The sequence below is a fragment of the Takifugu flavidus genome, chromosome 8, assembly GCF_003711565.1.
Source record: "Takifugu flavidus isolate HTHZ2018 chromosome 8, ASM371156v2, whole genome shotgun sequence".
Taxonomy (NCBI): domain Eukaryota; kingdom Metazoa; phylum Chordata; class Actinopteri; order Tetraodontiformes; family Tetraodontidae; genus Takifugu; species Takifugu flavidus.
The window spans coordinates 3,213,593-3,238,341 of record NC_079527.1 but is presented as its reverse complement, the minus strand read 5'-3'; the positions used below and the strand labels follow the sequence as shown (position 1 = coordinate 3,238,341).

Genomic DNA, 24,749 nt, shown 5'->3' with positions numbered 1-24,749 from the left:
TTATTACCACTGATGTAGAAACCAAGAGGAGAAGATGAAGAGTTTCACTCTGTGGCGCCTCTCGCCCTTCGCTCCTTTGGCACACCTGGCCTTATCAATGGTTGGATCGTGATGGAATTGGCTTCTGGACGTGCGCGGAGGGAGTAAACACAGGCGTGAATTCCGTCACGTTTGTGACACTGTTCAGCGTGTGTGCAGACAAAGGATTCTCATGGCACGTCGAATCGCTGCCAAGCAGGGGACGAGATGCTCAGACGCCACCGAGCCTTATCATCCGTAATGTTGAAGGAGAGAGAGGAAGCGGGAAGAAGGGAAATGGATTCCTGGCAGGACCGTATTGTGAAAAGATGGAAGTGACTGTGGCCAATTCTGGACAGCCTTCGGATTGTTTTCAATCAGCACAAGGCAAAAGCTTCCAGAGATGAATAACCGGGTAAACAGGGTTTGGGTTTTTTTTTCTTCTGCATATGGTGTCTCTACTAAGCAATGCCTCACCCAGCAACCAGACCATAATCTGTGATAAAGGCCATTTACTTCCATTAAGGACGGTTTGTAGGAGGTTTAGCTGAACAAGTAGGGTAATTACAAAAAGAATGGCCTCTTTGCTGTAAAAATCTAGCGGTGTGTCTACATTAACGGCACTGACGGTGCTGTATTATGGGATAGCTGGATTTATGGACTCATGGGAAAACAAGATTGCTAAATTCAAGTTAGCCAACTAAAGCTTTATTTACAGTACCAGAACTCTCATCATTCCCCCATCCCATATCTCCACCAAGCTGTGAACGATAAGAGACGGGGTTTGTTCCTCTTCTTCTTTTTTCTCTCAATCAAAAAAAAAAAACCCTCAAAGTTGAGCGCCTTGAGAGTAAACAAGTATCGCCTGATGATAGCGGCGATGGGCAGAAAGTCTGTGCCTGATGAAAACAGAAGCTTGGAAGACCTACTTAGAGGAAACAGTTGGCAGCAGTGCTCGTGCGAGGCAAAACACAATGGAGGAAGAATCAGAATTAGCAGGAACGTGTGGAAGGAGACGCAAAGAAAGGTCCTAAACGCACAAAAAAATTGAACATGACTTGGAGAAAAAAGAAGGTTAAGCCTATCCCTCACTCTTATCAAACAAGTGCTGACGTGATCTATGGCTGTGCAGATTAAACTCACTGTTCGTTGTCAAAGCATGAGGGTAAAGCTCACCACAGCGGCCCTGGTACTGCACTCGTATGTTCTTCTGGCTCTTGCAGGCGTGCTGGTGGAGTTCACACTCGTTGCGGTAGTCCTCTCCATCGCTGCCGCACACCGTCTGCTCAGCTTTGCCCACGCACCCGAGGGGGCACATGCACTTCGCCGACAAGCCGTTCGTCGACTGGATGCAGGTGCTTCCATAGCTGCAGGTCACCTCCGTGCAGGGGTCCTTCAACGCTGCGGGAATCAAGCGCATAAGAGATTGGCGTTTAGTCCGAGAAAAGGTTAGGGTCAGGGAGGAGCAGCCCTTAGTGCAATTAAATACAGGTACTTGATACAAGTAATAATGGGGTTTGGCTGCCATGGAAATGCCCACTTCACCCAACAAGTTGTGTTTAATTTTCCGCACAAGCCTTGCACTTACATCAACATCGCGCCTGAGCACGCTTTAATTGCAATGTCTGGAAAAACGGCCCTCCGTATATTTACCTTTGCACAAATGAGAGCGAGGGGAGAGGGGAGGCGCGTGTCCCTCCGTAAATTCGCAGTTCCACTTTTAATTAAACAATCTGCCACTTGTAGCTGAGTGACTCACTCCACGGAGACAACCTTTAATTCTGCATCTGCTCGGCGCTGCGGCGAGTGTTTTCCTCAGGTTTCATCCACCACATAAAAGGCAGTCATCAGATTGCAACCACTGTCACTTCACGCCATTATACATATTTATGACAAACACGCGTTCTCCTGGGTAGAAGGCGAGAAACAGCAGGTTTCTCATTTCCTAAGTCTGGCAGCTTTGCAAAAAAATACAAAAAATAGAAATTACTTTCCAACATCTGATGTCGTTCCCTCTGTTGTCACAAGCAACGTGATGGGATTTAATCTGAAGTAAATATATCAAATATCAAAACCTTTGCTGAGCATTTGGCTTGGTTTCTTATTTCAACTTTCATCACCTTGCTTTTTTTCAGGGTTAGGTCAGGGTTATCCTTTTGGTTATTTTTCAGTCAGGGTGGAAAGTCTTGCTAACGGGAGAGAGGAAAATGTGTAAAGATTTATTATAGATGTGTGAGGAGACAAGAACGCTGAAGGAGCCTACTTGATCAAAGGATGTTCCCCATGTTTCCTCATCTCCATGGCACTTCCTTTCTCTCTCTCTCTCTCTCTCTCTCTCTCTCTCTCACACACACACACACACACACACACACACACACACACACACACACACACACGCACACAGGCGCTCTGCTGTTTCCTTCCTCTCCTGTCAAGTCTTTTTGAGGTTTAGTGCGTCTGGCTTGTTAACGAACTTTATTTTAGACTCCCGTTTGATATTTGTTGTGTTTTGCAGCGCAAACTTTGAAAGCCAACTAGACCTCATTTATGACAAAGACACATCAAAGGTAGGCCAAATTAGAGCTCTAACTAGAAAACTCTTCCAGAGGGGACATATTGAAATCAGGCCCATTGAGCCATCAGCAATAGATTAACTTGTCTTGGCCTTAAGATTTGTCTCTATTCATGTAAACATGGCTGGATTGGATCCACACATTTTTGGAATATCCATGTCAATTAATGGGAAAAACAAAAAATGACATATGCAGATGATGTCCAAATCCACTGTAATGTGTTGTATTAGAATACTGAATTAGCTTTTATTCAGGTCTTTTCCCCCCAGTTTTGTTATTTATCTTATCTTATCTTATCTATGCTGTAGAAATAGGATGAAATCTTGTCACAAACTGCCATTGATTTAAAGTTTTAACATACGAATCTTATGATACCTTTTAAATCCTTTATATATGATGAATGATCCACAGTGGAGTAAATAATAGCGTAACCTTAAAATCTGGGCAGTTGTAGGTGAAGAGGGGGGGGGTCTGCTGGGAGCCTTCCACTTGCAGACTAAATGAAACACCTCGTCGAGATTGAAGATGAGGATAATGAGGTGAAAGCCCAGCAAATATGACAGTAAACACCAATCTAACACTTCTCGATCTCATTAAATAATGGCCCAGGCTTCTTTTTCTCAAAACCACAGTCTGTTTTCACTCTGATCGAGGTGGAAATATTGACAGGAACGGAGGTGTCGAGGTGATAGCAAAAGGCACTGGAGCTTGGCGGAATAGGAAGGGAAGGTGCGGGCTCTTGATATGAATGGAAACAGCCGTTGATTTGGATACAGAGCGGAGTCTCCACGGACGTTAGTAACGATAAGCCTCTCTTCACAGACTTAGACAAGCAGGCAAATTGTTTGAGCGAATGTGATCGGAGTAACAAGCCTGCAACAAACAGAGAAAAGAAACTCACCAAAGCAACCTCTGGGGACATATATATATATATATATATATATATATATATATATATATATATATATATACGTATATATACAGTATATATATATATATATATTCACACTATTATCAAGGGAAACGTAGCGGACGAGGGTTCTCTAAATTACAGTGATCCTTGCTGCCATTTAATCATTTTTGCACACTGAAATAAAAAAAGAAAAGAAGCTCGGCAGGGTTTATCCTGCAAAGATAATAAAAAAAGTCAGATAAGGAAACCGATATGCAGAGAGAAAGGGAGAGATAAAGACACAATGTGACACAGACGTTGTAGTTATCGAGCACGAGCAGCAGTGGCGACGTCTCCAGCTGCCTGTGTGACGGGCGTACAAGGCCTAAATCCCTTATTACACCAAAAACAATTATTCATTTATGTTAGAATTTCCAAATGGCCAAGTTTTAGGCCAAGTTTTCTAAAAACCGGTCTCACAGACAATCCCAGTCCGGCGTTGTAGTTTTCAATTAATCCAATCCGGCTCACTGACACTGCAGCTTGTACACTGACATAAGATCTTTACAGTATTGTAATGTCAGTGGATTTACTCGAATACAGCGGTCAGAGTACGTTTGCTGGTGCAGCTTTAACCTTCAGCTCCACTGCAGCTTTGAGAGTAATGTTGTCTACTTTAAGTCCACTTTATTTTACAGATCATTTGTGCTGCAAATAGTCCACTGAAATGTGCTTGTGTAGTTCATTTGCCCATACAATTTGGCAAAAAAAAGTGAGCTTTCCGGTCTGCTGCAACCAAAACATTTGCCAGAACAGCGCTGAAATTCGACAGATAAAACCACAAAGTGGCTGGGAATTTGTTTCAAATAATGTAGCACTTCAGCTCATGAATATGGAAAAGAGAAGGGGAGCCTGAGTGAGTGGTATGGCTTATTTGTAGAACAATCAAAAGCTGAGTTCCCTGATGAATGCAGAACAATAGAACAAGCGCGAAGGGCTGGAACTGAATCCTGAAGTACTGGTGATAAATGCTGATGTCGGTATGAAAAGTGCAACGGAGGGGAAGTTTGAGGAGTTGTGCGTGTGTGTCTGTGTGTGTGTGGTGGTGGTGGGGGGGGGTGTCCAGGCGATCTTCCCCTTCCTCTCATCTCAGCCAGCAGACGCCTGAGCAGGTGGGGGAACTCTGCTGCTCTCTGATCCACTGGTGGATAATATCGTTCATTAATGCTTCATTAGGACCATGGAGCTGTCAGCACCATGCTGCCTCTACCTGATGGCCTCGCACTGTGACATAAGCCACGCTCAGATCTATATGGGGTAGGAGAATGTGTGTGTGCACTTCCTGTGTTCTTTATAGCGGTGAGGGAAGGAGCCTGGGGTTGCAGTTAATCAAATGCAATGATGCAAGAAGAATCCACCGTGTGTTCTTTAATCGAGTAACCACGGCACCCCCTAACAGCGGGAAAGGGAAGACGAAAAAGGCGAAAACAATAAGAAACAGCAAGACTGTCAAAGACAGAGAGACGGGGCATTTACAGTAGATTTCCGCTTGTCCACCGGTTTCACTCAGAGCTGCTGATGATGCACGTAAGGAACATTTGTACGTTCGTATTGCCGTGTCTGTCCTGCTCTCTATTTACTTTGTGCACTTGCTGACTTCCAAATTGACAGCTGTGGAAATTTCTTTCTACTAATTAGTGACCATCTGGCATACTGGAAAGCTCTGACAAGGCGTGGCGTGAATGGTTGTCCTCAAGAAAAAGAAGCAAAGCCAAACAGGCATTGGGGGAAAACATGAGAAGTCCATAAAGAAAGGCCCACATCTGGGATTTCAAACCATGGAAAGTGGCAGTTTGAATCCAGCGTGCGTGAACCTGATCCGCAGGTAGCAGGAAATGAAAAGCTGAGGGAAGAGACACAAAAAGAACACGAGGACCAGTCCCAGCTCTTGCAGCCTCAGTGGACTAATGCATAATTGAATATCTGAGAATGCCAGGCTATAATGTCGGCTTCTGTCTAATCAAAAGACAGATTCATGTGCAGTGACGACCATGAAAGGGCATCCCGGTGTCAAGCTCCAACCAATGCGGCTGCTTGTCGATGCAGATGCTGCAGGAGCGTGATGAAACCCCCCCAACAGGATATAAATGATTTGTGGGAATCCTTGGGAATAGAAGAAGATTTGAGATGGAATATAAAGACCTGATATTGAGCTGGTGCACACCTTTACTGCACTTTACCACCAGGGGGTGCTTGATAAGTTCTGACCTAAAATATGGGGATATCTCACACTGTTCATACTTAATTAAAATAGTCTTGGCTTTTGTCTTGATCAATAATTGATAAATCAGATTACCATCCCAGTTTAACATTAGTAAAATAATACTTTACAGGAGCTAAAGAGTACTTTAGAGAATGAACATGACTGGACATTTAACAGACACTTGAAGCAAAAATGGTGCTGTTTTTGTTTAGGTTTAGGAAGTATTTCCTCGTTTATTGTGTTGCTATTGTTAATTTTCGCTTCCCTCCTCACCCTACCTTGCTACCCTCACCTGTATCCGTGTTTAGCTGTCTCCACCACCTTTGTTGTGTATTTAAATCCTCTTCTACCTTCATTTTCATACTTTTCATACAGATTCTGGCGACCCAACCTAAAACTGCAATGAAATGTGTCATAAACCTTCTCACATTGCATCTACCAACTTGGCCTCGGCTACTTGGATAGTCCTATTTGTGACTGCTTGCTAATGAAATCCAACAAAAGCAAGCTAGCTTTTAGATTTGCATTATTTAATTTTCTGATGAAAACAATGTAAAAGGTGCTTGGCTGATCCATTCAGCTGTCAAAAAACAATCCACTGGCATATAGAAGCTCCTTAATTTCAAAATAGACAAAAAAATAAATTGTGGCTAGATATTGGGCATGTTAATCATCAACACGAGCTCTCTTCGAAAACATAATTAATTGATATTGGTGGTGTGACGCAAAGGGGAAGAGGCAACTAATGTACTGAAGCTCAAATGTGTCTGAGAGGAATAAGTGTAAGTGTGGAGGCAAGGAAAGAGCAGAATGGAATAGGTACAATAATAAAAATACATAGAAGAGCCACATAAATGAAGAGCTAAGGCCTACGTTCTCAACTAAGGCCTCAGCGGCTGGACCGAGAAATGGAACGCACTGAAAGAAGGCCAAAGGATTAACGGTTCCACAGACAAGCTCGCTCACGCACGTATGCACGCGTACATGTGTGCACCTAGTTCTTGCACTGTGAGACCAATAGCTGCGAGATTTTCACTGTTTGATGTGTTCCTTCAAAGAACTCCACTGAGCTGCAGCTGTTGCTCTCTTCGATACACTTTGCTGTTTTAGCCTTGAGAACCCCCCCCCCATCCCCCCCAAAAAAATTAACAGAAAGACAAACCTTACCTCTCATCACCCACGCTTCAGAAAAAGGGCGATGGATGACAGGGACTGTTGTTTTTTTGCTCTTGGGAGACACAGCAGAGCTGCCCAACCTAAAATATGTTTGTTGACATATTGCAGTCACGTAGCGTCGTCTGATTTCAGACGAAATATCAGACTCTGTTCCGTCGCTGACATTTTCGACAGCAGGTATCACATGCTTGAAAGAAGCTGCGTAGCACAGATGGTGCTCTGAAACGACTGCACGGGAAGAGAACGCATGTAACAGATAGATTCAATCATCCGCACGTGACGTTTCTGACAAATGTTGACAGAAGCTTTTCTCCCCCCCGTAAATGTCACAATTTGAAAAATTCTTGAGTTAAGCGGCGAACAGGGACAGAAATTCTCTTAGACTGTATCATATGTGATCATTTGAGAGATGCTCCACAGAGGGGAACATCTTAAATTTCCTGTTCCTCTTTACTGGAGGTTAACTACCGAGTGACATCAATACTTAAGTGTGTGAGACAGATGGCAGGTTGTCATTTTTGTCACTGAAAATCAATCTGGAAAGATTTGTTTTTATTTTAAAGCACAACTACCAAGTGCTGCGTTCGGTCTGTAAATTAGAAGTAATCCGGTATTATTGTGCATTGTAAATTTAACTAACCTAATTATCCCATTTCATTATGTTTTTTGAGCATTTCCCTCCATCCATCCCCTGTTAACTTGAATTTTATGCTTTTGGCGTCAACAGGAGGTGCTGGAAGAATATACTCAGGACAGATCGGCAGGCCATTACAGCATATACACATCCTTCACTCACACCTAGGGGAAAATTAGGGTTACCAGTCAATCTAATGTGCACTCTGGGAGGAAACCAGAGCAGAAACCCACAGGGAAACTATACACAGAATGTCCAGAATCAAACCTAAACTGAAGGCAAACTTATACAATATCGAACACATGAGAAGACTGGAGGCCTAAATGACTGTACACAGTTTAGAATCTGGTGGAAGTGGTTACTTCTATAACCTCTATATATTTGAGAAGGTCATGGGCTTGATTCCCAGGGGCTTTTCTCTTGAGTGCAAAGTATGTGACAGCATGTCCAGGGCTTTTTCCTAATGACTGCTGGGAATGGCTTCAACACCTCCATGGATGAGACTTGGTTAATAGAAGGCCGACGGACAACTATAGTACATATGGTAGATGGATGTTGTTTACATCTACCCAAGGTTTTAATTGAGTGATGACCATGCTGTCAGGATTATTTAGATGGCATATACGGTAGGCAAGCCCAACTTGATTAAATCCTCCCTGAGCCCGCATGATGGGGGCGAAAAAAGAAAAAAAAGTCACTGTTTAAAACTGGAAAAATGTCAACACATGGATCAAAAGTGCTGCTTTTGTCCTTAAAGCGCTTTGAAGTAACATTGGCAACATAGATTTTGGAGTTGGAATGCAGCAGAAAATTGAGTATCTGCTTTTTGTTGAACTAATGTCAATAAGTATTTAATTTGTACAGCTCTAGAGGGACTACTGGGTCAAATGAAGAGCCACTTCAGCGAGTTAATATGATTATTCTGGATTAAGAGTTGGCTGATTCCGAAAAAAAAACAAAACGGAATTGTTAAAACTGCACTTCAGCACGTGGAAGTGAAATCCTCTGTAGCATCCAAAGTAGCTTCACAGGTCTGAGGTGCAAATGCCCAAATGTACAAGGTGATGCATATGCTGCAGGTTTCTGTTCATTAGTCCCCAATTAACAGGAGCCAGTGGCAGAGGAGAGTCTAAATCAGCTCTGATGGGCAGTGAAGCGTCGGATAATCATACACGTCTTGGCCTTTGCCATCAACACACCCTAATGAGTGATGGCTGGCTCCAATAAGCTGTTCAGTGCTGCAAAGACTCAGCGCTGTTATCAGCGTACAGCAGCACTGGAGAGGTTTACGTTCAAGTGTTTTCCCAAAAGGACGCCAAGACTGAAGATGTCTGAGGTGGAAGCGCTTCAAAGTTCACACACAGAAATGGATAAAGTTTGGGCTTTTATGAGTTTTAATTCACTCATAATTTATGTGAGTGAAAATCGCACAAACAGCTGAAGAAGCAAAACAGAAAGATCTCAATGAGGTAAAAAAAAACATAATTCACCAGCAGTAACAGCCTAATGTTAAAACAACACTTCGCTGTTTAGGGACAGGAAAACACATGCAGGGAAAAACACGCTCAGAATCGAATAAACACGATAACTATGAATAATTTTACCCTGTTTGACATGACAACAATTTAATTTAAGCCATTTGATAAGCTTCTTTTATGGCGAGACAAAATGAAATTGTAGCCGAGGCGGCGACATTTATTCGGGGACAAACCGCAGATGAAAATAACTTGAATTTATTTATTTTTTTATTTTCTGACAAGCATTATTAATGCGGGCAGATGCCGCGTGTGTGTATGTGTGTGTGCATGCAGGACTCTGTAAACAAAACCATTTCCCTGGGTCAAATTAAAGTATATTGTCCTGTGCTGGTGTTCCAGTTGGACTCAAGTGAACTTGATTAGCATAAACAGCGAAAAAAGGTGCATTCATATTGCTAAAGTGATTTGATTGAGTCAGTTTACAATTATCTAAGCTGCCAGGACATTGTAAAGATGACAGGAACACACAAGGGACATACGATCACTTCCACCAATGACAGGAACATACGAACTGTACTGAAAGCTATTTAGACTACAAATTAGCTCCAGCCGAGGTTGGTGCCACTATATTGGTGACGTACTGTCTTAGAGTGTATGTTGCAGCTTTTCGGGGAACAAAAGAAAGCGAATAAGAGCAACCATCACGCAAGAGGAATTCAACATTAAATAATTCTACCATTGCAAAGCCCAAAGTGTGAAACGGAGCAGTAGGGAATGGGAGTCAATCCGCAAGTATGCAAATGGTGACGAGATTGTCCTCTGTTTTCAGAGGAATCTTTGTTGTGTGCGTCTGCTTTTTCAAACCAATATTTTTAGTGTTTATTTCACCAAAACTCCGATGCTGAATATGGTTTGGTAGTCCTTCCTTGATATCTATTTTAATTAAAAGCTAATCCCTTCCACCAAAAACAGCTTTTTCCCTTTTCCAGCTCCTGCCTTGGAGGCAAACCAACTTAATTTTATTTTCTTTTGCAAGGCGGTCGAGGGATTTTTTCTTTTTTCTTTTTTTCTCCCCCATTTGTGACATTTTGTAAAACAGATGGTATCTTCTGCGGAGTCCATTCAACAGGACCGTGTTTACTCTTTCATTTGAAAAATAAAAAAAATAAAATAAAAATAAAGCCCAACATTTTGGAAGATAAATATTTCATAATGTCCAGCACAAATGTTGTGCTTCAGGTCCGGAGGCTCTTTCCACCACATTCGCATTCCACCCCTGGCGGAAACACTATCTTATTAGACTGCTAACGTGAACTCCAGAAGGCTGGATCGATAACCTCTGCACGACTTCATCTCGGCCCTGACACAAGACAGTATGAGCTCATTGTGGGGGCACATGTTGCTGGGTCCCCCCATTTGCACACACACCTTGTAAAAGAAGGTGAAAAGGTGTGCAAGTTTAACATTGGCTGACTCATTTTACACCAGCGCTGGTGGACTTTACATCAAGGTCAACGCTACGTCCTTGCCTTGATGCGAACGCCATTATGAATGCAATTCATGAGACGCTCTTTAAAACTAGTGAGGCAGGACTGATTGTGTAGGGAATATAGATATATGGCTTATAAAGCAGCTGAAATGCTAAACGTTATTGGCAAAGCTTTGGATCATGCAGGATTTTGCCATAAGAATGGCTTGATGACCAGCATAAACAAAACCTGTAACTCGCGTTCCTGCTGCATGATTCTAAGCTTTAATAGCAAAGGATTCAGCCATTTAAACGCTGTGGAGGGTTTTACATGCAGACAGGCAGTAATGATGCAGGTTCCTGCTGCACACTGCAGTTTTTGCTGAATCATAATCGATATTGACCTCGAGGAAGGAATTTCCAAATAATATAAAATGTGGTGTTCGCTTATTCAGAAAAAGAAGTGGTGATGGGATAAGACTGCAGTGGGTTGCTGGTTCAATAGCTGGTGCAGACAAAACTTGGGAGCCGTTCTGGTAGCAGGGTGAGATGCCAGGAGAGGCACCCCAAAAGGGTACTTATACTTAAAGTGGTAGAGCAGAAAATAATAACTTCACAGTCATGCTACATAAAAACAAAGAGGAACAATAAAAAATATCCTTTTAAGCCTCTGACCATAGCTGTTCTTCTTTTGTCTTCCCATGAAAAATAACAGGAAAGATTGTCCATTGTCTGCTGAGCTGGTGTTTAATTTGTGCTTTCAATACCATTCGGCTTTTAATTCCAACCTTTTTCCATCACTCCTAAAATATATGCAGGGAACATAAAAAAAATGTATTATTCGGCCAGAGCCAAATGCATGAATACATTAAAAAAGGTCTCAAAACACAACACCTTGTCGTGTATTAGGCGGGAGGGCGGTGGGAGTGTTTCAGTCCGTGTGTAAGTGGGCGTATATGGCATTTGGGGTGAAGGGATGTGAATGTGTGTGGATAAGCTGCGTTGTGCCTGCAGGACGTACAGAGGTGAACGCTGGATAGAGTGGGAGAGATGAAGAAGACTGGATTTGTCTTACAAGTATGGGCGAGCACAGACCGGCGCCATATTATGTCTTTGAGTGGGGGGGTGTGTGTGTTATATGTCCTATGTGTCAATGTACTTCCTGCCAGCAGTGTGTTTATATTTTGATAGGCCTCCATACATCTAAATGCAGGAGGTTATCAGAACGCACACGCAGGCGCACACAGACACGCACACGTGTGCAGTTTCAGTTTCTGGACATTATTGTTATGAATACCAAGCAAGAGTCAATGCCTCAGGGAAATGAAAGCCTGAAAATGGAGTTATTTACAATGACCTCTCGCCCCGTGTGTTATTGTGGGTGCATACTAATGTGTTCAACAAACCAGCCTGGAGAAATTTGATAACTGTCTGCATTTTGGCGAGTCTGTATCTGTGGGATGTGCTTAGGAGAGTAGCGGGGAGGTTTTGTCTTAAAATCTCCAGGGGGGCATGTCAGAGCAGAGGGAGGGAGGGAGGAAAAGAAATGATGAAGAAAAAGTCTTTTTACCTGGGTGTTATACAGATGGAAGAGAGAAAGACAAGAGATTGGGGAAAGACAAAAAGGCACAACAGTAACGATGTGAGGAGCTATAAGGACGAAGAATAAGAGGGGCAGAAGTGGAAATGGACAATTTAAAGAAAAAGAAAGCTAGCTGAGGCAGAGAAGAGTAATTGTCACTCAGATTTTAGGAACCAGTGTTATCTGCTTGGCTGCTGTTTGCAGCTCTCAGTAGGGGAAGGGGGGGTTAAAAAGGAGGTGATCAAAGCACGGGTGGGCAAAAAACGTGAACAGGAGGAAGTGCGAGGGGCTACGTGAGGTAATAGTTAAGCAGGTTGGATCCAGTTCTGCTGCAGACTGGGGCTTATGCCTGCAGGAGATTTGCTGAAGCCTTCCCCTCCCAGCCAGCCAGGGGTCCTGCGAGGGGATAAATCAGGGCTTTATCCAGGCCGGCCCAGACACCTCAACAATGAGCCAGAGCAGCAAAAACAAAAACTACAGCTGGGGTAAGAAGGTCGGCCCTGAAACAAGTTATCTCTCAATGGAAACAATTTATGTCATAGCTCAGCAATGGAAAGGGAAAAAAAGCCCTTTTTGATTAGATAGGGCAATAACTTTGCTTTTCAAGGGATTTCAATAGGTTTGGGGACTAATTTTAGCCAATTAAATGATTTACTGAATACATTTATGTGATTATATTATAAAATGTAAATTCTAAGAAATGCTATATTAATAAGTTTCTGTCTATAATTTCTGAATGTCCAATGTAGCTAATTAAAAAAGGCAAGCTTTGGTAGCTTTTGTTGCAATAAATTCCATGAAATGAAGTAATGTATGACTTTATGCTGCTGTTCATATGAAAATTGCAATGAATCCACCTTCATTTGAATTTTCACTTGCATATTATACACGAGTTAACGTTGATAAAACCACATCTGAGCCCTGGAAATGATGCTCCACAAGATACGTCAGGCTCCCTGGAAAACAGTCATGTTCATCAAAAATAATTGACGTCGGAATCCGATTGATCTTTTTATACTCAACGCTGAGCCTTTCGTCATGTGTCCCCACATGCTGTTCAGGTTCTGAAAAACTCTTAAAGGCGGCCCCAAATCGTCTAAAATCTTCCCCAAACTTCAAAACATTCTGGAGAGATGCTTTAAGCACAGCAACAACTGAATAAAAAAAAGTACAACCATTCCAGTCAGGTTTAATCCATTTAAGTGGTCCATACATAAACTGAATACAGGTGCATTCTAAAGGACCCCACAAAGTCAGCCATAGATTAAAACTTAAAACCGCCATAGAGTGTGAGTGGGAAAGGTTCGCGTGCACCTTGAAGTGGGGCTGGCTGCCTGCAGTATGTCAGAGGAGCCGGAGCAGCAGGTGTGGAGCACTGATGCCTTTCTCCTTTCACTGAGAGGAGAGTGTCGGTGGTGGGGAGATAAAGCCCTCTCCAAAGCACCAAAGAGAGCGCCCAGAGTGGACTGACGGAGTAGGAGGCAGCGGGCTGCGCTCATGGCCAGCACACACGCACTCACACACACACACACAAAATCAATCTCCATTGATCACTCTCTTGAAAGCCAGTCACCCCACACACACTCACACACACACACACACACGAGTGCTCCTTTTTTTTTTTGCATTACTTGTTGCAGTCATTCAAGGAGAAAAAGTTGGAAGAATGAAAACTCCATGTTCCACAAGAGTGCCCGCACAAGATGAGTTCTGTAGCACTTCTGCAGCTCCCTTTGGGGAAAGGAGTGCTTTCACTACTCGGCTGCAAGTTCAATATTAGCAGAGCCGACGTGGCGCACCTTCCCTGGCTGATTGTGGCCCGCACACACATACACGCATCATCATGCACACATAAAAATGGGCACACCTCTTGTTTCTAACCTCCAAAGTGCTTCTGCTGGTTGTTCTCAGTCTCACACACTTTCTCTCTGCCTCTGACTTGCTTTTTCTTGGCTTTCATTAGAGAACCCCCCCCTGCTGGGACGATCTAAAGGCTGATTCTTTTAATTATACCAATACCAGTGATTAGTATGGGCTCAACACCGGCCTGTTTGATGACCCTGAATGTGAACCTCCCATCCAAAACCATCCATCTTAACTGAAAGAAAAAAGGTGAGCCTGTGTTAACGTTAAAATGGGGGCAAATAGGTGCGTGATGTGTGAGTCTATCGCATGTCGACCAGAGGGGACTTGCGCTGTTCACGGAGCGTTTCAGCGTTGCGATTCTGCTGTCAAATTCTGGTCAAATAGCATATTTCAACTGTTGCGCCAGATGTGTGCGGCTCGAGGGGAAGCAACACTTTGCAGAGGTGTGTCGGTGACAAGCTCCAGTGAGTTATGAAGACAGAGGCGTGGACACAACTCCTGTAAGCATCGTGGGGTAAAGCAGGAAAGGCTGTTTGTCCTGGTAAAGCGTAATGCTTTGTTCAAAATGACTGGAGCATAAGTGGGGAAGATCACACGTGGAAAAGCACAATAGGCAACGTCAGGATGACAACGACAGTGGAGAACTGTTCCCAGTGAAGGGACTGAAGAGAATTGTCTTTATTTATTATCATGTGTTGTACCATATGTTTCTGTTTTCTGTTAGAAGCACTTTAGAAGTTAGGAATGGTAGAATGTTTAGTAAGTGGAATAAAGATAAGCAGTCAGTTGACTCTTCCTTGACATGAATGTTGTTTAGACAGTTGGAGGCAGGAGGAGACAGTCAGACGGAAAGAGTTAAACCCCCATCGTAAAACGTGACAGAATAGTTTACTGGTGTTGATAAGTTCCTCTGCAAGAAGGTGAACTTTGACCTGGCCATTTGGAAGACAACGGAGAACAAGGACTGTGTCAGCATCCAATGGGACTGGAAGAAGAAGATGAGGTCATCCAAGAAGGACTGGACTGGACTGAATTAGCATCAATAATTTGCATGTGTTTCTATAAAAAACTGGGTCAAGGGATAGTTAGGTTGTCAGACTTCATGCCCTGGCGATGGACTCTGTTATTGTAGGGTTATGAACTGGCCCAGGGCTCTGTAATATTTGTATCTTGAATTGGTTCTATTGCTAAATATATTTTAAAATTGGCATTATTCTTCTTGAAGTCTTCATTCAAAGAACAGGTGGATTGGCAGTGACACACGAGAGGTATTGCGCTCCAACAGGACCTCATTGTCAGTCAATAGATCACTCTTATGCCACCATTCCATTGTAAGATACCTACTCCGCTCGTTCAAACTGACTCACTTTTGAGTTGTTTCCACTGCAAAAAGGTTTTATTTTTAGCACCTGATTGAAGCAGTCACACCTGCCATCGCGGGCTCCCGATTGGCCAGAATTGACAATAGTGTCGACATAAAGTAGTGATGGTTGTTAACGGAGATGAATCTTTATCTAGGTTGTTCAAAAGCAAAGCATTGTACAGTATATAGCCACTGTTGATATACGTTTCTTTAAGAAATACCTCCTCGGTGACAGAAACAGTCATTTCACGAAGCAGAAGCTCAGATTTTGAGGCGAGCAGAGTAGCTACTGCGGAACAGAAAAGTGGCTCAAGACAATCAATATACCTCGGCCTGTGGAGCCCACATGCCAGCAGATTGTGGTTTAATTTCTTTCGGGGAGCAAAACATCACAAAGACCTTGAGTCAGTGTTTATGAGTCTGATGTGTTTTTGGGTTGTTGCTGTTTCTTTTTTTTTAACCTCTTAACTGCTGCCTCACATCTTGTAGCTCCTACAGTTACATTTCAAAATGATAGTCACATACAGGGGGAGAATCTGGATTTTAACAGCCGCTATTATTCCCACAGAAAGGCACAACGGAGCTGGTCTATACTGAACATAACTTGGGGGTGACAAGTGAGGGTAGGTAAATGTCACTGATGGTGGGTGAAGCAGCTTATGAGACAGTAAAAATCCAAAGTTGTTGGTTACCCCGGAAACAAAGAAACGGATCTGTCTGCTCAAATCCTAATTCTGACCTAACCTTTCTGCTAATGATGGATATGTTGCCACTGGATCACTTGGTTGATCCTTAAACCCATTTATATTTTACAAAAACAGCATGGCCACTCCACTAGATGTTTTATTGTAAGAGTCAATTTTCTATAGTCCTGACAGCTCAAAGCACACAAACTCTTTTTCATTTGTAGAGCTGGGTCAGCGTTTGAGGGAGAAAAACTTTAAAAGTCCAGTTGAATTACTCTCCATCTCCTTAAATATGTCAGGAACATAATGTTGGCATTGTCAGACTTGAACGCAATGCTAAAACGTTCACCTTACAACCTCCTCTGACACTAAAATGAGATTATCAGTGTGAAAAAAAACCCTGAAAACTTTCCTGGCCGCATTGAACTCTCCTGGGATGATTAGAATCAGACATGACAGCCTCCCAGATTAAGTGACAGATTCACTGACGCCAATAAAAACAACAAAAAAAACACACCAGCTATTCAAGTGGACTGATTCAAACAAGCCAGTGTTCTTAATCTATCCTTCACTTTTTCCTCTCATTTTCACCTCTCTCATCCACCATCAGTCATGACAACTCCAGAATGGAGGGCAGAGTGTCCTGTCATGACCTCTTTATTGGTTGAATTTATTCCAGGCTGTGAAAGACAATGAGGATCCGTCACTCTGACCTACTGCCCGGGCCCAGTATGGATGAGCATTCATATCTGGCCATTAGGCATAGCCAGCATACATCAATAAAAATATGACACCCCCGACAACAATCCATAAACGCATAGCATTAATGAAGCAGTAAGCATATTTGTTTAACCTGATTACAGCAGAGGGCACTGTAGGGAACAAAAGGCCAGTAAATGCTCAGTCAATTACACTAATTAAAATGAAGGGTTCTGTTTTGTGCACGCCCCAACACGCGTCAATGCAGTGGATACATAGCTGCAATTGTGAGTCATAAATACATTTTTGGCAAGTCAATTCGTTACATGTGCTCCGTGTCGGTAGTGGGGGCGGCTGGGGGCTGCTCCGTCCACCACCTGCCACCTGCTACACATTATTATCTTGTAGCTCCCTTAAAGGCGTTGGCGCTTGAACTGTTGCTGTCAAAACTGACTGGCCATGGTTCGCTTTGGTTCAGATTTTTAAAGACTGATTTCTTCAAAAAATAAAATAAAAATCAAGATGTGCTCTGAACCAGATGGCCGTAACTGCAGCCTGTTGTTAGTGTGATGTCATACTGTTCTTGGTTAATCCTCCGTCATTCCTCCATTCAAAGAACAGGAGCAGCTTTGTATTTTAGATGTGATTACACAGGAATTGACAATTGCGTGGTGGACCTAAAATAAATAACTGATCGTTACCGAAAGAATAGCACCAGCAAAATAAGCAAATCCTATAAATAAGCGATTAAAAAATTCAACTAATCAACTTTGCTCACCTCAGCAAATACTAGTTCCATGCCTTCTCTCGAATTTTCATGGCAGATGACTCATTTGTCCCTGATAATGTTGACCCTCAAAGTTCTCTTTTTACGTCCCACCACTGTCTTTTGTGCTGTCCGAGCCTTTTATGATACATTTGATTAATTCACCACCACGAATACCCTCTGTTAACAAGTCACTGGCTCAATGTCAGGGTCCGCAGGAAGGTGGTCGCAATAAAATCAAAATCAAATCGAGTCCTTTGCTGCTTCACACAAAACAAACAGTAGGAAAGAATAGCAAAAATGATAATAAAATACAGAATTTTCAATCATTCTGCTCAACAGGAATAATATCTGGAGCCACCAGTGGTCTACAGATCGGTCTTGCATCCACTTATATAAATACATAAACTTGTATTATAAATTTACGTTGTTTACCTTCTTCAAGTACAGGCTAATTAACTGCCCTGCACATCATGTGAAACAATCAAAACACTAAGAAAAATTGTCCCCAGCAACATCTCCTACATTAGTTGTGCATTTATTGCAAAGGAATTCAACGCAACAGTTACTATTAAAAGCTGCGAAATGCTGACATACAGCTGTGTCTTACTATTAGCATCAGCTAAGCTGCTCTAGCTAGTCTGCAAGGACTTCATTAATATAACCAAGTGACTTCCTGTCCCTGCATGCTCTGCAGTACTACCCTCCGTCTGCTTTTTGCATGCCTCTCTGCTTTACTTTTGGGTCTGCTTGTTCCTCCTTGTTCACCACAATGCTGTTTTGTCATCCCTGCTAGCCTGATAATAGTAGACCAGAATCAAGCATTTAGCACTGGGGGTCTAAATGCAGCGGAAGAAACCTTCTATTATTATCAAATCTTGCAGCTTTGGCAGAAGTCTGATGTTCATCTTTGAGACTTTTGCTTAAGAAGAGCATTAAAGAGGGTAAGTGGTGAAAGCCTTTCAATGCTGGATAAGAACCAGGGGCAGCAGTGAGCTACTTTTTTTCTTACAGGTGTTGCTTAGGGCCCTGATAGTCTGGCCACAGTGGAAAGACAATGCCTGAAACATAATGGGGATGAATTTAAGTACTGCTGGACAAAGATAGGAAGGAAAAAAACCTGTTTGCCATACGGCGCATAATTGAAATCCATTTACTCCACGACAACATGTAATTTAGCGCCACGCCGCAGCCTACAATATTGCGTGGTGCCGAAGCATTAATGGATCTGGCATTCGTTGCTACATCCATATTCAGCATATTACGTGGCGTCCATCAACCTGCGCTTCACGCGTTTCAAAATAAATTCCCACGACAAAAACTAATGGTTGCTTTTTACGGGTCACGCTGCCTTTTAAAATGCTGTATAATCAACAGGTCGTTGTAACTGATTTAATCAGGATCAGAAGCACCAAAGATACATGAGGTTTTTTTCTTTAAAAAGAAGCTGCTGTTTAAATAAAGAAAATAAAAACAGCTCTGCCAGCTACAGTCTTGTTCCTAAGGGTCAGACTATAACATATTTGTGCTTCTTTGCATCCCTGTGTGCAAGTATGCATGGAGCTACATGATCAATCACAGCCCTGGCCCTTTACTATGGTCTGAATGTGCATTTCTGTGGCAGTCAAGAAAAGCATTCAATCATTCAAGAGGCTGATTTAAAGTATAAAAGTTAAGTCTAAATGATGGTACTTACAACAGGGACCCTGGCGTAGCACTTTGATGCGTCGCTGTGCGCTGCACTGGGCTTTTTCTAGCTCGCACTCATTGGAGTAGGTAGACGAATCCGAGCCGCAAACAGGTGCCACTAAAGAGGGACATTCCACTCTCTTGCAAACACACTCGGCCTTGGAGGTGTCGGTTGGGTCCCGCTCGCATACAGCACCAAAGCCGCACAACATCCCCCTGCAGCCTGTAGAAGGACAAAAAAATAAATAAATCTGTTATTCAATTGCAAATGTTCAAAGTCAGTGTGTTTGTTCAAAGTTTTCATCTTTGAATAGGAAAAAGAAGATTGGGTGGTAACATTTAGACAGGCTCAATACCCCTCAACAAGTACACCGGGGAGTAAAAAGGATCCTGGTGTACAGCAGGCAGATGCTTTGACTCATTTTTGGGGAAAATCTGCCCCCCCCATGCTGAGAAAACGCTGTGTGTAGTTGGTCGTGCTGTGGCTGCCACATAAAAACACAGAAAAAGCTTTGATATGAAACTTTAAATCCCCAGTCGCTTTAGTCTTTAATCTTCTCTAAAGGTGTTAGGCAGTTCAACAACCATCATTGACCAAGGAATCATTAAAAAAATAAAATAAAATGGAGCCACAACAACAGGCAGACAAGCTGTGGTTGACCCGGCAGATTCCTGAAGTCAACAACTATTCAGACTTTGATCCTGAACTTTCCATTGATTTCACAGCTTTGATCAAAAAACAAAACAAAACAAGAAAGAAAGAAAAAAAACACCACCTTGTAAAAGGATTTGGAGTCACAAAACAAGCAGCATGTGTCAGTACCGGTGTGTTAACCTCACATAATAATTGACCCACGCTGTGGCAGGTAACGGTTCTGACCAAGCGTCTCGCCTCGACGCCGTCAGGGCCGCCACCGGTTCGGCTGACTTTCACAGGCATGAACAGCGAAAAACATAAAAGTGTCTCAAATAAAAGTCCTATTGGGTGGAGGAGTAATCAGCCGATGCTCAGAATACACACGCACACACACGCACCTATGCACAGGCAAGCTATTTCTTATCACTGGTTTCCAGGCCAGGAATAAATGCAAGGCAGCATGTCCAGTCGGACCCATGTTGTTTTTTCTGTAATACATAGACAGTCGGATGGACACACACACACACCCAGTGTGTGTGTGACAACTGGTCTGCTCACGGTATCTCCTTCTGCCCCTTGGTGTGTGAATGTGCATGCATGCATGTGTGTAGAATAACAGACAAAGAGGCTGTTTTTGACTTGCCTACTGTTTCCTGTGGGAAAACTCCTGACAGCTACCTGAGCTCACTCTCTTTTGTACCAGGGGAAAAGGTGCATGTGTGTGTGTGTGCGCGTGTGTGTGGTTAAAGCCATCCTTGACTGCATCTGTATTCTTGACAGCAAATGTGAGTCTGATAGGTGTCGGCATTCGGTGCCAGACGCGCACAGCCACACAGTGAGGTGCAAGGATAAAGGTCCTGTCATGACCGGCCCGATCCTCCACCATCACTTCGCACCACGCAGAAGGCGCCCCTGCGCGCACGTCTCAGCAGGTGGCTCGGGAGAGAAGCTGTGCACGCGGAGATTCAATCAAACAGTATCCAAAGCGCACAAAGGAAAGTGAGGGATCGCAAGACGGTGTGACGTTCAGTGGTTTATATTTAAAATGGAAGAAAACAACACAGACATGCTTAAAGGGGAAGTAAAAGGGGTTATATATTCAATTCTGCTTTATTTATACAGTCTCTTGTTTAATCAAAATTGTCTCTAGAGGCACACAAAGTCTGACCCACAAGCCACAGTGGCGGAAAAAAAACAACCTTTTTAAGAGGAAGAAACCTTGAGCAGGACCAGGCTAGTACAGGGGGACCCGATTGATGGTTGGGTATATGTTAAAATGGCTCCTAAAACATACAGATTCTACTGGAAAAAATGAGCATATGACACAGAACATGTCCTGCAGCAAAAGGCTGGAAATATGAGCTCTTAACTGATATCAATCTCATGGAAAAAGCTTGTAATTTAGTACCATTATGTGGGCAATATCAAACAAAATCAACACATTACTGTTGAATTTCCTGAAACAAACAATGCATTTCTCTTATAACAGCAAAGAATATAGAATAGCAAACAGCTTAAAAGCCACAGACATTTATTCATACGCCAGTTATTTAGCACAATGGAAAATTGAATGGCAAATGTCAGTGAATGTCAGATTAAAATACAATATAAGGCCCAATTCAGGAATCATCATCCTGTTTCCATCGCCAGGCTCTTGCACTGTGCAGGGTTTCATTGTTGCCGCTCCTGCTGGTTGCTGAGTATTGAGAATTTCTTACTCCTAAAACTCCAATAGCCAAATAAAGATAAGGGATTGTACACAAGCGTGCATTAGCATTCATTTGACGGCATAAATATCAGAAGCTCCGGCACAGAGACAGACAATGCCCTTCAAAATTCTTTTTTTCTGCTTTTATCCTCACCAATATTGCTTCTCTGAGGCAGGCACATTATCGCTAGGATTACTTTATCCATATCCGTAATAGCAAACAAAACAATTCAGTGTATTTAAAAGAAAAAGATGGGGGGAAATTGCTCCTCTTGCCTAAGAGATAACAGTTTTTAATGGTAGCAAGCAGGATTAATAGTGTTGACCTTTGGAGCATCTTTTCCATCACTTGCTAAGTGAAATGATTAAGGATCTTTTGTGTGGATGTACAGGTGTGCAGAAGGAAAAAGTAATAACTAATAAATAATTTGAGCTCTGCAGTTCTTCTTGAAAATGTGTGCACTTTTCTTGAGGTGCAGGTTTGCTCCTCCACGTTACTGCCTCACGTAAGCTGCAGCCCTGTAGCCTCAACAGCTACATTTCCATGCATTTTTTCTCCCGCCTGCCGCAGACTTGGCGTGAAAATCACATCGGTGGAAAACAAAGCATGTCCGGTTAGTGTTTTGTCCTGGGGACCATTTTGTACAGGTAACATTTGATCCTGTTTTTGGACAGCTCATCCATTAAATATGACACCGAGTCACAGCCTTAAGCACTTTTCCACTACATCAGAGGGTTATGAAAGGACCGTGATTTTGAAGCTATGTGCAAAAAACCCAAAAAAAACTGTCGCCATTTGGAAGAAAGTAAAAAAAAAGAAAAGGAAATTCTCCCTTCTTCAGCTCTAATACTGTTCACCCTCAGAGCAAAATTTGAACCTGATACCCTAGCTTTCCACCATTGTATCTCTGCCCATTTTCCTCTACGTGCGCGTTGTCGCGAACAGCGATTCAATAAAAACAACTTAAATCTATAGCTGCTCTGAGATCAAAAAATAATCAACACACTGTTTATGGTTTAGAGTGGAGAAATGAACTGTTGCCCTGAGTAGGGACGCATTCGGACCCGATAAAGCTGACAGAATACAAACAGCCTGACAAAGTCATATAAGTACTTTTAGGGGAGAAGCATTTGTCACAGCAGAGGAAGGAGGAAACTGCCGTCTTTTCCGAATTATTTCCCAAAAGTCCAGTTTCCTTCTGGGTCCGGTTTCCCTGTTCCCTGTTCAATTGAATGATGTGCGGCCCTGAACTTTACATGGGTGAGGAGAACAGCAGCCGGCTGATCTGCAGCAGCGCGATGTAAAAATGGCAAGCACGCTGAACAACGTTGTTAGGTGAAACCAGTTTGACCGCGATCTGATTTGATCAGGCAGCGGCGGTGTCCACATGGTCTGCTGACAGTCAGGAAAACAGAGATTGATGCGGAACTCTGTGGCAACGCAGCCTCCGCGTTGAGTCTGAGCTTGTGGCGCTCCGGCGCTCCTGGGAGAAGTCTTCCACTTAGTCCCTAATAAAGGGCGCCTTTTTTCCAGCTAACATAAAGTAATACGGATAGGCTGGCTAGTTTTTAATGCTCTTCATCTTGCTGTGAGAGAGCTTTAGCCTCTGTATCAGTGTTTCTGTGCAAGGACCAGTTTCCTTGGCAACAGCCAATGATGCAATCAGTGCAAAGCGAGGCAGGCCTCATCAGAGTGGGAGAGAAAACTTGAACAAACTCTTTTTATGAGTTAGACCATCTGAGTGGGGAGGAATTTGGGGATTTGGGATAGCTGGGTTGCATTATGGTGTGCTAGGCTCATGTCTTTTTCACCCAGGGAAGGCCATGATGGGGTGTGCGGCTGGCCTAGCGTTGTTTTTTTCGTCTGTTTATAGTGTTGGTTTTCATGATGGCTCGACAAGTTGGTACTGACTTTGAGGCAGATGTTATGATTGACAGCGAGGAAATGACCACGAAATGGTTTCAATGGCTGCCCAAGAGCTGTAATTAGGTTGCTCACATTAGATTCCCTCTGTATTTGTCCTTTTGGACCCACCAAGGACAGAGTGATCCAGTCCACAGAAACTGCCAGAGGATTATGGGCTCCATGTAATGCAAAACCACAACTGCAGTTTCAACAAAGCCAAAATAGCAGTGCCAAATTTTTGATGTCAACAAAATAGAATATTTATTAATTGAGCTACTTTTAGTGCCAACATCAGCTCCTTGTGTGGGTTTAACCTTTTTGTTTTTAAGGCTGAGGGCAACAATTTCACCTCTCCTCTGCTCAATTATTAATAACATCCTGCCTGGGTTATTAGTTTTTTATAACACAGAACGGATTTCTTTTCTCTTCAACTATAATTTTGAAAACTTAATTGCAGCGGCTGTGGGCAGTACAGCCACTGGAGGCGTGCTGTGTGGGTGTAGGCATTGTTAAAGCTGCAGAGAAGCTCTCTCTCTCTCTCTCTCTCTCTCTCACACACACACACACACACACACTGACCAATATACTTATTTACAACAGGGTATAGAAACTGTATGATGTGAAATCCTCTGCCGCCAGCAGTTACACCTGATAAAGTATCTAAAGAAGGGGGGGAGGCCTTCAAGGCTCTTACTGAACTTTGCTCAGCGGGTTCTCGGGGGACCGAAGCGGTCAATGATTGATCACGGCGCAATCTCAGAACTTCTGGTGCGAAATAAAGAGCTCACAGAGAAGCGGGCCAACTTTAGAGCTCAATATGAGAAAATGGCTGCATTAAACCAGAAACAATACAGAGGGTGAGGTTGGGAAAGAGGGGGGCAACCTCACGTGCCACTTTCACTTCGATGTTCTTATCAGCGCAAGGGAGCAAACTGTCAAAAACAAACTGTAAAGATCTATTCATGTACGCTCCTTGCTCTGTTAGAACATGTGCACTTTCTGAGCAGATGAGGATGATTTTATCAGTATGTGTGTGTGTGTGTAAGCCGATACAGTATTTTCTCATTCCCGCACATAAACGGGGGCAATCCATTTTTCTCTGTTCCTGCCTGCTGGATGCAACACACACACGCGCTCAGCTGAGCGCCTGGGCCCTGACCTGGCTAACAGGCAGGAAGAACTCATTTACCAAACTGCATCTTCTGCGGCTGAGTCGATCCTCTTCCAGTGAATGAGATAGAAACTTTGAGACACAGCGAGTCAAGATTAGGCAGAGATGGGGAAGAGAACTCGAACTGAAAAAAAAGGACAGGGAGAGCTTCTATTTAGAGAAAATACTGCAGAA

The 24,749-nt window shown here is 43.1% G+C and overlaps 1 protein-coding gene across 9 annotated transcripts in view; it reads right to left on the bottom strand.

The window, feature by feature from the left end:
• The window catches only part of agrn (agrin), a 199,016-nt gene that overhangs the window by 69,385 nt on the left and 104,882 nt on the right, over window positions 1–24,749 (bottom strand). For all 9 annotated transcript variants that reach the window (XM_057039710.1, XM_057039704.1, XM_057039706.1 and 6 more), the window contains 2 exons: window positions 19,161–19,376; window positions 1,195–1,419 (listed from right to left, as the gene is read on the bottom strand). In XM_057039710.1, coding sequence (XP_056895690.1) covers window positions 1,195–1,419; window positions 19,161–19,376 — 441 coding nt within the window. The remainder of the gene's footprint in view (window positions 1–1,194; window positions 1,420–19,160; window positions 19,377–24,749) is intronic.